Source organism: Mauremys mutica, chromosome 2 (genome assembly GCF_020497125.1).
Source record: "Mauremys mutica isolate MM-2020 ecotype Southern chromosome 2, ASM2049712v1, whole genome shotgun sequence".
In the NCBI taxonomy this organism is placed as follows: Eukaryota; Metazoa; Chordata; order Testudines; family Geoemydidae; genus Mauremys; species Mauremys mutica.
In genome coordinates, this window is record NC_059073.1 from 235,206,865 (window position 1) to 235,219,908 (window position 13,044).

The 13,044-nt window shown below is 40.5% G+C and overlaps 1 protein-coding gene across 1 annotated transcript in view; it reads right to left on the reverse strand.

The window, feature by feature from the left end:
• DNAH11 (dynein axonemal heavy chain 11) overlaps positions 1-13,044 on the reverse strand; it is a 305,959-nt gene that overhangs the window by 197,642 nt on the left and 95,273 nt on the right. The window contains exons 23-28 of the mRNA XM_045004937.1: positions 11,436-11,594; positions 7,986-8,108; positions 7,573-7,695; positions 6,928-7,152; positions 5,152-5,243; positions 2,378-2,504 (exon numbers count right to left, since the gene is read on the reverse strand). Coding sequence (XP_044860872.1) covers positions 2,378-2,504; positions 5,152-5,243; positions 6,928-7,152; positions 7,573-7,695; positions 7,986-8,108; positions 11,436-11,594 — 849 coding nt within the window. The remainder of the gene's footprint in view (positions 1-2,377; positions 2,505-5,151; positions 5,244-6,927; positions 7,153-7,572; positions 7,696-7,985; positions 8,109-11,435; positions 11,595-13,044) is intronic.

Here is a 13,044-nt window from a genome sequence, read left to right on the forward strand (position 1 = left end):
TTAGGTCTTAAAGATAATCAAGAAATAAAGGCCAGATTCTCCATAACATTGTGGAAGCCCTGAGGTTACACTGGGAGCTAACTTCGGTAGGACACCATACAGGTGCAGAGCTCTGCCCACAAAGACCTGAATGCAAGATCAGGATCCTAGGGTATACGGCCTATATTTAAATGCTTTTCTTAAGAGACATCCCATGCTCATGGGAAAAGTGCCAGCCTGACAGCCAGAGAGACTGAAGTTCACTGTCCACAGAATAAACATGGCGTGAGAAGTAGTAATGCAAAAACCTCCTCATTGCCCTGCCCATATGCCACAATCCTGACAACAAGGGCCCATCTCTAGCATGAGTGGACAATTCAGTGGCCTTGGTCTCTCTACTGGAATGTTCAGTTTTAAGGATGAAACAGGTCCCTAAGATTTAGGGATGTAAGGAAGCTATGAGAATTTAGGATTGAATTATTTAAAAGATCATTATTTGAGTCTCATTAGTCTTTTATTCTTTGGTAAAGTATTCCTTGCTTTAGGCATCACATCCCTTCTAAATACGCTCTACCTAAGGCTCAGAAATAATTCTGATACCCTGAGAATTAATGGTTGCAGCAGGAGTGGTCACTACTGGGATGTCATCTGGCTTGTAGATAAGGTGATGTAAAGCTTCTGAATAATATCCAAGTGCAGATGCTTGAATATAAATGAGCCTTTAGCTGTCACACAACCTGGCAGATTATTATTTGAGGGGAGCAAACTGAGTCATGGTTACAAAAACATTCCAAGTACAATAGTCAGCAGCTCAATCAGTGACAATATAACAAACACCATAGACCTTTCAGCATTACTTGTCATTGTTACAAGTGGCATGCCTGAGATTTGATCTCTAACAAATGCTGGGCCATAGGCAGGATAGACTTGATGCTCTCATAGTCTTTTCCATCTTTGACTTTGTACGAGATATTACAGATGGCATGTGCACAATATTTCCTGTAAGAGAAGGCACAGCACTTGCAACACTTCCTCCCTTAAAGATTGTTCCATTTCTCCCTGGGTGATGCTGTCTAGCAGATTGCCAGCTCAGGCTAGAGCAAGAGGGTGTATGTAAATATCAAAGAAATGCTAAAAGGTCATTGTGTGTTCAAGCCAATTCATTTGCTAGAATAGCTCAAAAGCAGAGGTTGATTGTATTGTTTTTGCCTATCTGTATTCTGTTGTCTGCTTTCACATTACATGTAGTTACATTAAAGTATACCCTGTAATTAGGTAATCCTAGATCAAAGGTGCATTAGTATTAGGATGAGAATTTACTTAATGTGTAAAACTTCATGAAAACTAAGGAAAGATTGTTTGGACTGCTGTAAATAAATACATTGTGTATGTATCTGTAATTGGATTGCGCAACAAACAGAACTGGTGCCTTGGGACTGTAAATGAAGAGGCATGCTAATTTCAAAGCATGGGCCAACTTGTTCAACAATGGGAAATCCACAGACCCAGTCTGTGTTTAGTCAACAGAGGAAAAACCCATGCTGTGAGGGAGACACTAGCCAGATTGCTTTCTGGGGAAGGCAGCTATATGAGTGATCCTGTATCTCTGGATTGATGGATTCTGACAGGGTGTAATACTGAGTGATTGGACAGAGATCCCTAGAGCTATTCTGTAGGTAACCCTGAGAGACTTCTGACACACTAGCAGATTCCAATATAATAGCAGATATTTAGTACTTACAAACTGACTCCCTTGTTAATGTATTTTACCTGTTTTAACCTCTCAATAACTCATTTCTTTTTCCTAGCTAATAAATGTAAAGTTAGTTTACTAGAGAAATTGGCTGTCAGCATTATCTTAGGTGTGAGATCGAGAGTATCCATTGACCTGGGGTAAGTGACTGACCCTTTGGGCTTGGGAGTAACTTAATATAAGGTGATTTTTGGTTTTAATAACGCTTCATCACAAAGTCCAGTTTGTCTGGGTAGTAAAGGGAGGCTGGAGAGCCTAAGGGGACTGTCTGTGGCTCCACAGTGAGACTAATACAGTAAACCAGAGCACACATTTGTTACTGGCTTAGTGAAATCTAATGATAGAATATTCCACCAGTTGGGGTATCTCCCCTCTTTTCTGACAGTCTGACCTAAGACTGGCACTTTCAGTTGTAAGCCATACCAGAAAACATGACACCTTGTTTAAGCACTTTCAATTTTTCCCCCACAAAAGACAAACAAAGAAACAAGCAGGGACTGTATTATTTACAAATATTTATGTTTTGTTTACAGTGAACTCTTACTTTAAAGGAGCATGCAGCCATATATTATCACTTCACAATTAATACTGAGAATGTTTTTCTTTGGACATAATGAAATTGCAAAAACATGCAGGCAATATTACCTGTCTTGGCTGTGTTCCTTTTGAGAGAATGTCAAGTAAATCAGCTGAAGAAACAAAATAGAACCGAGGAAAAGCTAAGCACTTGGTTTCTAAATACCCCGCAAGAGCTTTTTCACAAAGAGAAAGCCTGAAAATAAAAAGAAAATGTTACTCACATTTCAGAATTATATGACAAAGGGAAATTTCCTTTTAAGAAGTTGCAAAATAAGAATTAAGTTGTGGGTATTTAAAAGTGGATAGCTTAGGTGGTATAAACTAACAAAGAGCCTGAAGAAGCCATTGTAGAAGCACTCCCACTCCAAAGACTTCTCACAGGGGAATGGGGTGGGAGAGAGGTCATTTGCAGAAAGGAAACTAGATAATAAATTTTCTATATTGATTCAGGAGAAATTAGTAGAGAGAGAGAGATAAGATGGGAATAATAGGATTTCCTCTTTTTTTTTAGGTTAAGTATGGTGAAATGATTCAGGGAGCACCCTCCTAATGAAGGATACTTCAACTAAGGAATGAAAGCCAAATCTGAAGTGCTTTATAAAAGTGGCAGTTGATGATGAGGTGGCAGCTTTACAGATTTCTCTCCATGTAAATTCTCAGACATTATGCTGCCTGACTGAACCAGGACATGCTCCTTTTTCAGGTGATCCTGGAAATCCAGAAGAGCCAAGCTGCATGGAGGCAGGTACCAGCAATGGCCATGAGGGCACATGGTTTTGGGTAAGTGAATGTCTCTCTCCAGCTTACTCCCTAAAGGGTCCAGCTTGAAGGAATACGGGGTGGGGAGAGACACCCTACCGTTGACCGGGGAGGTGGCAATTTTGGGTGGAGGTGGTCCGTTAACCTCAACCAGCCGCTAAATCCAGAGAAAAGGAAGTGGCTGCTACTCTAAAGATGTATGACAAAGTTATCTTTTCTTATAATGTGAGGAGTGGCATATGTTGCCACTTACAGGGGCAGCGAGGCTCTCAACAGCTGTTCAAGTCTCAGGCGGCTTTGAAAAAAACCCCATCCCTTGCTTAGGCCAGTGGTTCTCAAATCAGGAGTCCGTGGCTCACTAGGGGGCCCATGAGCAGGTTTCAGGGGGGCTGCCAAGCATGGCAGGCATTAAATTCTCTGGGGCCCAGGGCAGAAAGCCAAAGCCCCACCACAAGGGAGTGCAGCCCAGGACCCTGAACTCCACCACCCAAGGTGGAAGCTGAAGCCTGAGCAACTTAGCTTTGCAGTGTCCCCTGTGATATGGGGCCCGAGCAACTGCTCTGCTTCCTACCCCTTAACGTTGGCCCTGGCTTTTATATGCAGAAAAACAGTTGTGATGGACATGGAGTTTTTATTGCATGTTGGGGATAGGGGGTGGGCTCAGAAAGAAAAAGGTTGCGAACCTCTGGTTTAGGCTATGCAGAAAAAGCAGCCCACCTAGGGTGACCAGATGTCCCCATTTTATAGGGACTAGGGTGACCAGACAGCAAGTGTGAAAAATCAGGACGGGGGTGGGGGGTAATAGGAACCTATATAAGAAAAAGACCCAAAAATCGGGACTGTCCCTATAAAATCGGGACATCTGGTCACCCTAATAGGGACAGTCCCGGTTTTTGGGTCTTTTTCTTATATAGGCTCCTATTACCCCCCACCCCATCCCGATTTTTCACATTTGCTGTCTGGTCACCCTAAGCCCACCTCTCCCACTGGCTTGTTATCAGTGCAAGCTGCAATAGTACCACCAGACCAGCAGCTAATCATTTTAGCTTCCCAAAATGCATCCCTATAATCAATGCAAGTTTTCACTGCTCCCCCGAGGGTGGAATCTTTAATGGAGGAGCAAGATTAAAGACATATCTAGTGCCATGCTTCAGGAGGCTCTCTGGTGGATACTGTCCACTATCTCTGACCCTAAGTATTATCAGAGAGAGAGAGAGAGAAAAAAAAAATCTCCCAGCCCCTCAGATTCAACCAGAAAGAGATGGGTGGGGAGAAATTTGATCTAAAATTAAACTATTTAAGAACCAAACTGACAAAAAAAATTGCTAAGTTTATATACCTCTACCTCAGTATAACGCTGTCCTTGGGAGCCAAAAAATCTTATCGCGTTATAGGTGAAACTGTGTTATATTGAAATTGCTTTGATCCACCGGAGTGCGCAGCCCCTCCTCACCGGAGCACTGCATTACTGCGTTATATCCAAATTCGTGTTATATCAGGTGCCATTATATCGAGGTAGCGATGTACTATCTAAACCATCAATATTTAAAAAGTGCCCCAAATGGTAAGCTCTCTTTTTAAAGTGTCAGTGTCACCTGATGATGAGAAGAAACTACATATACAGTATCAGCCATAGAGCATAAGGAAGTGACTGGGATCTAAAGTAAGGGCTAGTCTACACTAAAAGCGCTACATCAGCACAGCTGCAATGATACAGCTGCTTCGCTGTAGCATTTCTGGTGAAGATGCTTTAAGCCAACAGGAGAGCGCTCTCCCATCAGCATAATTAATCCACCTCCACGAAAGGCGGGAACTGTCAGCAGGAGAGCGTCTCCTACCAGCAAAACACTAGTTTGGCCAGTGCTTAGGTCCCTGTAACTTGCATCACTCATGGGGGTGGCTTTTTCACATCCGCTAGCGAGGTAAGTTATATCGACTTAAGCCCTAAGTCTTCAAAAACAGTATGTTGTTGTCAACCTGCACAAAACAGCAAACACACAGGCCAGCCTCCCAGCACTCCTTTACTGATTGTTCCTGACCTACACGTTTGAACATATTCAAAATCATAGCTTCAATTTTACCTGTGTTGCAGATTTTCAAGTTTTTCATATAGATTTGGTTTGGTTGTTGCTTCTAGCACATTTTTTGTATTTGCTGTCTCCATCATTAATTCCTGTGCAAAAGTGAAGAGGTATTAATTATAACATCTAAAATTCAAATCAAGATATTCCTTTTCATACCATTTGCTAAAATGAGTCAATAAAGGCGTGCAAGAGTTGGAATGAATGGTACTAGTTTCTTTCTGGTTCCATTTTTTAATGGAAAAATAATAAGGAAAAGCCCACTATTTATTTCATTTTATAGCCTTTTAAATTGAAGGCAAAAGCATTAAATAAATGTAGAAATACACTACAAGTCAATTGTGCCCATGGAAAGAAACTTCTGTTGCACTTTCATGATCACTTTCATGTGATCCCTTCTAACAAAAAAAGAGTGACAAACAGCAGCAGAAAAGTATTAACTCCCATTATATTTCTTTGCTTGGACTGAAATATAAACAACCTGATTCTCCACTGCCTTGGATTTTATGTGGTCATTCACACCTATGCAAAAAGGCTAAGAAGTGAGCATAAAATTCTACAGAATCAGACGGCAGTGTTTTAGAACTCCTTTATATGCAGAAAAACAGTTGTGACGGACATGGAGTTTTTATTGCATGTTGGGGATAGGGGGGCTCAGAAAGAAAAAGGTTGCGAACCTCTGGTTTAGGCTATGCAGAAAAAGCAGCCCACCTAGGGTGACCAGATGTCCCCATTTTATAGGGACAGTCCCGGTTTTTGGGTCTTTTTCTTATATAGGCTCCTATTACCCCCCACCCCATCCCGATTTTTCACATTTGCTGTCTGGTCACCCTAAATGACTAGATGAGATCCAGGGCTACAGATATTCAAGCCCAAAAGATTCAGATTTCAGTTAAATCAAGATGTCTCCATTAGATGAAAAAAACAAATTCTAAAAAGGTCTTTTCCCACTACAACCAGGACTGAACTACTGGAAATATTTGAGATCATCCCATACTATGGACTGGATTGTGTCCCTGCCTACATAACCATAAGGTGGAGAAAACTCCTCACACCTTAGGTCTGGGTTTATAGGGACAAACAGGTGCTGTATATCTGCTCTATTCCCTCACCCAAACCAGTGGATGGGATTGGGCAGAGAGGGTCAGAGATTGGGTGGAGCATTAAATTTCTTCTTCCATGCTTAAACATGTGGGTATTAATCTGATAAGGACCAGTAGCAGATCACTTCCCCCTAAAGCAGGGTGGAAGTCTATCTTAGACCTGGCCTGCACTCAAAATTTATACCAGCATAGCTATGTTGGTCAGGGGTGTGAAAAAGATTACCCCCGACATCATCAACAGAGCTTATGCTGACAAAACCCCAAGTGTGGCTCCAGCTATCCTGACTGAAGAAGGCTCCTGTCAGCCTAGCTACTGTCGTTCGGGAGGTAGTGTTCTTATCCGGGACAGAACTCCTCCTTCTGTATGCTTCATCTACACAAAGGGGCTATTTTGGCATAGAAGTTGTAGTGTAGACATAGACTGAATCATAATTCTTCTCCCCTGTGCTAGCCCTGGTGTGCTGCTCCTTACAACAGTGCAAAAACCCTTTATGCTATTTGGTTTTCTTCTTATTCATTATTAATTAAGTCTAATTATCCACACTGTATAATTAAAATAATACCAATAATATTTTAAGATGTGTATTTAAGATAATGGACAATCTACTTTTCCTAAAATAAGAAGACAGGAGGAACCATTTCACTACATTATGATAAATTATGTCCTACTAACTTTGAAGTCTGCATCAACTCCATCAAATCTTTTAGCATCTTCAGGCAACTGGGTTCTGATATCATCAGAGCCAATGAAGATGCTTTCTAGATGAGACCATGTGAGTTGAACTTCCAGCCAAACGAAAATGACTGAGTCTGCCACATTCAATGTCCTTTGCCATCTCGTGACTTGTTCAATGAAATATTCTACATACTTACTTTGCAGAATTGTTTGCAACTGAACCTAGAAAAAACAAAAGGAGAGCAGCAAAAAAGTGGTAACAAAATAACTCATCAAGCACAGGAGACATAGCTAAGAAAACTTTTACAAATTCTCTTGCAACTTATTATTATTGTATATCAGAGAAAAAGACATTATCTAGCCTTGCAAATGGACAGCATATTATTAAATGATTTCAAAGAAACTAGGAAAATATAAAACCAAGGAGCTGTAATTTTGCTAACTCCTACACAGAGACAGGAATTTTCCTTAAGATATATATAGTTAAACAGCATACATATAATTTTACAGACTAACATCTGGGGAAAATAGGATTCACTGTAAATAAAAATTATAGAAAAAGTTGTGAGTTTAAACTATTAAAAATGCATCAGGAATAATGAGAATACATGTACTGGTAATATTAATATACCAAAGTCTTACCTGATTGTTCTCTAAAGTTTCAAAAAGCTGTTCATCAGATTTTAATAATGGAGTTCTGGTTCTGTAATGCTCTTCATAGCAGAACTCCATGGTAGCCCATGTCTGGCTGATCTCTGTAAGAATCTAGTTAAAAACAGTAACACTTTTATATATTTAAGTTTGATGCCTCAGGTTGCAAAGGAAAACTGTTATATTTCAAAAAGCAGTATTTGTAAAATACACCACATGCAAAGCAATTAAACACTTTCATCTACTGCCATTGATCACATATCACATTCCAACTAGGTTACATGAAACTATTTGTGTCAGCCATAAATTTCTTTATGGCTAAGTTTTGTCCATGTTCATGAGTAAATTAATATGAAGGATTGTCATGCCAACGTATAACAGAAAGAGAAATGGGATTGACCCACCTTCTCAGTGCCCAGCTCTTTCACTGCTTTGTCAACAATGCTTCGGACTTCATCTTCCACCTTATGCAGCTGTAGTCCCAGCAAGTCTGCTAAGATTGTGCCTTCAGTTATTGACAATCTGATCTGTAAAATAAACAAAATCTTTGTACAAAATATGCCTTGTGAGGTATCATCTGAAAACTAATACCTTGCTGGTCAATATCATGATGAAATGTGTGTAGCAACATTATATGTAAAATTATGAATATAAGCTGAAATCATGACTGAAGTGTGTTTACCAGACAAGTCTGGGAAGTGGATAAACATGTTTCTCAAAGACAAAGGACAAGCTGACGCATCCAGCCAGGTGTCAAAGCTGTTGGGCCATCACCTTCAAGTGGCCATTCTTTGGGAAGGAAGGGAAGCTGGAGCAAAGAAATCTGCATCTTAGCGAACAACAGCATGGAACCTTTTTCACTACCAGACCCTTTGTCTCCATCCTTACAGTGGGAATTAACTTTATCTAGGGGTAACCTTCAGGAAAATGCATCGTCAAAAGGAGACGAAACTGTAAGAGTGAGGGGCAAAACACCCCAAGTTCTCTTTCCCTATCCATCTCTCACTCTTGCACCTAAGACAATAAAAGAAACAAGCCTGTGGGAGCAGATCCTGGCCTGAGAATTTGGTCAGCAATGTTACAGGAAACGCGGTAAGAGATTTCAACTTGAGCCAAGTCTAGTTTGTTAAGTTTACTAGAAAGCATTTTATCTTCCCCTTGCTTGTAACCATTTCTGATTTTAATGCCTTTTACTTGTACTCACTTAAAACCTATCTCCTTGTAGCTAAATTAACTTGTTTTATTCTTTAACCAAAACTAATCTAGTGTTGTGAACTGTGTGAGTAACTCCATTTCAGGTAGCAAACTGTTGTATATTGATTCCCTTAGAGGAGCAACAAACTTAATATACTGGACTGCCCAGGAGACGGCTGGACAGTGCAGAACACATGTTTTGGAGGGGAATCATGGGATTGTACTGAGGTCACTCTACAAGTGGTAATCAAGCCTAGTAGAAACCAGTGAGTGACTGACGTGTGGTTGCCAGGCTGCAGCTATGGACAGACACTCAGGTGTTACCTGCATGCTGGAAGTCTGTCTGTGAGCAGCCCAGGTGGGAACCACAGCAGCAAAGCCTTGTGAGGCACCAAAGTTCACAAGGCAGGGGTGACACAGCCACTCACGAGTCTGGATTGCCATAGATACCCACTGTGCTCCAACTGTATTTGAAATAAGATTATCCCATTTGGAGATACCTGTGAAGTATGGCTGAATCAGTCCATAGGCTGTTAATGTAAAGAACAGTTTGCTGCCCATAATCTCAAAAACTTCTCCAAATATAGATGTTAGGAAAATTAGAGATCTGTAAAGTCTAAGATTTAAGCAAGGCTTTTATGGTTTGTAAGTGTGGTGCAATTCTCTATGTAGTACTATTTCAAGAAGTATAAAGAAACAGCACCTATGTTGAGGTTTCATAGAATCTGATTTAAGTGTCCTTAGGAGCCAATATTCTCATGCAAGCCACAGCTATAATTCTCTCGTGGCTATTTTTACCATTGAACTCAATGCATAGATACTGTTTGAGTGAACTGGCAGGAAACTGAGAGCCAATCCTCAAGTCAATGGAAGTACTTATAGTACATAGATGCCAGCACATGAGTAAATCTTTTCAGGATTGGAGACAAAAGCTATGTCTACATCAGCCCCACAGTTCAGAAGTGTGAATAGCAGTGAGCACCAACATGCTGTGTTGGAACTCCCCTTTGTGGATGCTGCAGGCATGAATTAAAAGCTTCCCTCATCTGTATTAACGTAGACAAGTCCTAAGAGGCAAAGTCAGATGTGTCTGTGCAGCTTCCACTAAAGCCAATGGAAGTTGCCTGCTATTGTCACCTCTCCTTCTCTTTTGGTAAGTCCATTTCTTTCATGAACTCTAAACCCTCTTTATTTAATATTCCAGTTGTCTTGATTTAGCCAAATCTGTCACCTCAACCAAATCATACTTTGCCCTCATCATCTATGTTTCTAATTCAGAATTCATGTCAGGCATACTCAGAATTAGAGCTGATTGAAAAATTACTCCATTTAAAAATTTTCCTCCAAAAATGGCCTTCAATTGAAGTTAAAAAAAATTAAATATTTGTTTCATAAAATTTTCAATTATTTTTGTTTTTCAGTGAAATTAGAAATAAAAAAAGTTAGCATCTTTTTTCGGTTTTCTATTTTTCCTTTTCAAAAATAGCTGAAAATTCTATAAAAAAATTTGGAAAAAAAAATTCATGACAAATTACACTCCCCAACCCAAAAAGTTGGTCCATTTGAATTCTATGAAACAAAAACAATTTTGATTTTTTTGTGTGTGAGAAATTCCTTTTTCAACCAGCTCTATTCCCAAACATTTATGTAAAATGAAATACCGTTTTCCTACACCAGCTTCCCTCTTCTTTGTCTTATCCAGCATCAGCCCCACAATCCAGCCTCCTGTTCTTTCAACGTTTGCTATGAAAAGTTCTGTATGTCTTCAAAAAAAAATATTCATTTGCATCCCTCACTCTCTCTAGCATTCTTCATTTAATCTGTGGTTCCATCACAATCTTGAAACATTTTATCCACATCACTAGTATTTTGTTTTTAACAATAATTATTAGCAGTATTTTAATCCTACCAGAATGCTCTGGGACTCTGTTCCCATAAAAAGAACAGGAGTACTTGTGGCACCTTAGAGGCTAACAAATTTATTTCAGCATAAGCTTTCGTGGGCTACAGCTCACTTCTTCGGATGCATAGAATGGAACACACAGAAAGAAGATATTTATACATACAGAGAAGATGAAAAGGTGGAAGTTGGCATGGCTCTAAGGTGCCACAAGTACGCCTGTTCTTTCTGTGGATACAGACTAATACGGCTGCTACTCTGAAATCTGTTCCCATACTTATTCTGAGAGCCGGAAAGGCATCTTACGGAACCTCCCATGTTTGTTTTCTGGAGCATCTCGAATGCAGCACTCAGCTGCTGGTTATTTGTAAATATTTATAACAGCCACAATCAGGATTGGACTCCATTTTACTGGACATGGTACACACAGAAAAGAGATCATCCCTTTCCGTAATCAAACCCTCTCTTCAAATCTAGTTGGCAACCCTTCTACTTAGAGAGCCAGCTTTGACCTCAGAAGATTGGATTTTTCCTTTTGTTCTAGTACAAACTGTGAAGTCACTTCTCAACACAGAAGGGATTGAGGAATCCAAAACTCTCCTTTCTGTGCCAGCAAGATATGCTCTGACTGATCCTGGAGACCAGTCATCTCCTTTCATTCCTTCATTCTTGGCACCACTAGCTTAATTATACACTGGATGCCTCCAAGTACCACTATACTGATGGCATGAGAAAGCACTGTTTGTTGCTGGATACTTACACCTGTTGCATTCATGAGTTGGTGCCAGTGTCTCTCTCTTATTGCAGGATTCTGCAATTCTGTTACTGCCCTCAGTGATGTCATTAGGTTCTTCACTGTTAACTCCAGACCTATGTATACATCCCAGGAGCGAATTTCCTTGTCCAATGACCACACTTCCTAAGAAATAGGATAAAAATAATGGTCGTGGTTATATGCTACTATCATGGTCACCATTCATCAGAAGAGAAGTTTTGGAAATACTTTCTCCTGGGGGGAATTCTGTGCCAAAAAAATTAAAAATTCTGCAACAAAAAGTTTAAAATTCTGTGCACATTTTCAAATTCTGTATATCTTATTTGTCAAAATAACACAATATAATCACATCAGTTTCAATTATTTTTGGTCATTTATTTCAAAATACCTGTCAGCAAGTATGTCTGTAACAATACAGACAACAAAAAAAGATTCAGGAAATGTTTTTAAAATAGATTCCTTACTAGGCATATTAATACAGAACTCTGAGTAATAATTCATTTAAAATACAATACAGAATCGTATTTCCCGCACCCCTCAGAAACAGTGCAAAGGCTTCTGGGAGTCAAGGGTAATGGTGGAGGAGCTGAGGGCGAGGGAAGTAATTGCTGGGAAGGAGACTGGGTGTGAACTTGGAGGGTTGTTGGATATGGGTGGGAAAAGTATGGAACAGGGTTTTTTGGGAGGCGAAGAGGGATTGTTAGGGAGCTTCTCCCATGCAGACCCTGGCTGACGCCTAGCCTCTGCCCAGGTATCCCTGCACCCCCATGTATCCTCGCACCCCCGTTCACATGTCCCTCCACCCCCACTCAGACACCCACTCCCTCCATCCCTATGTGGCCCTGCACCCCCTCCCGCTTATGGCCCTGCCCCTCCACTCCCATTCATCCCCAGTCTGTCCTCCCCCACTATCCCTTATGAGCCCCTGTGTGTGACCCCCCCCCCAGCAGCCCTACACTTTCTGTCTCTTCATAGCCCCTGTCTCATGACCTGGCCCGACAGGCGCTGTGAAGAAGACAGGCTCTTTCTTTTCCCTAGCTGGCCCGGAGCTGCTGCTGTGGTCTATTGCCACAGTGCCCTCTGGCGGGAAACAGTTGGAACTGCAGCAACTTTCCAGCAAAAGCTTTTTTCTGCGCAAAAAAATTAAAAATATGCACAGCTCATTAATTATGTGCACACACAGTGGCACAGAATTCCCCCAGGAATATCTTCTGTACATAAATATGGGAGTCTTAACTATGACAAGATTAGGGATGGTTTTAGTTGGGTTATTGGCCCATGTTGTTACTTGTATTGTTTTATTGAAAAGGGTTGTAGATTAACCTAGAGCTCTGGATAAGACAGTTTTAAATAAACTAAAATTAAATAAATGAATATATTTACACAGTGAATATAAAAAGATTCTGATTAAATCAGAATTCTCTCCTTTATTATGGCTCTTATGACCTTGGTCTAATATTTTTACAAGTTAGTTCATTGCGTGTAAGAAACTACTTCCAACAGACTTGGCATAACGGGGGGAAATCTTTGGTACATGCAGAGATGTGATGAATGTGACATACATGTAGTGTGTAGCAGTTGTCAGGATTAGAGG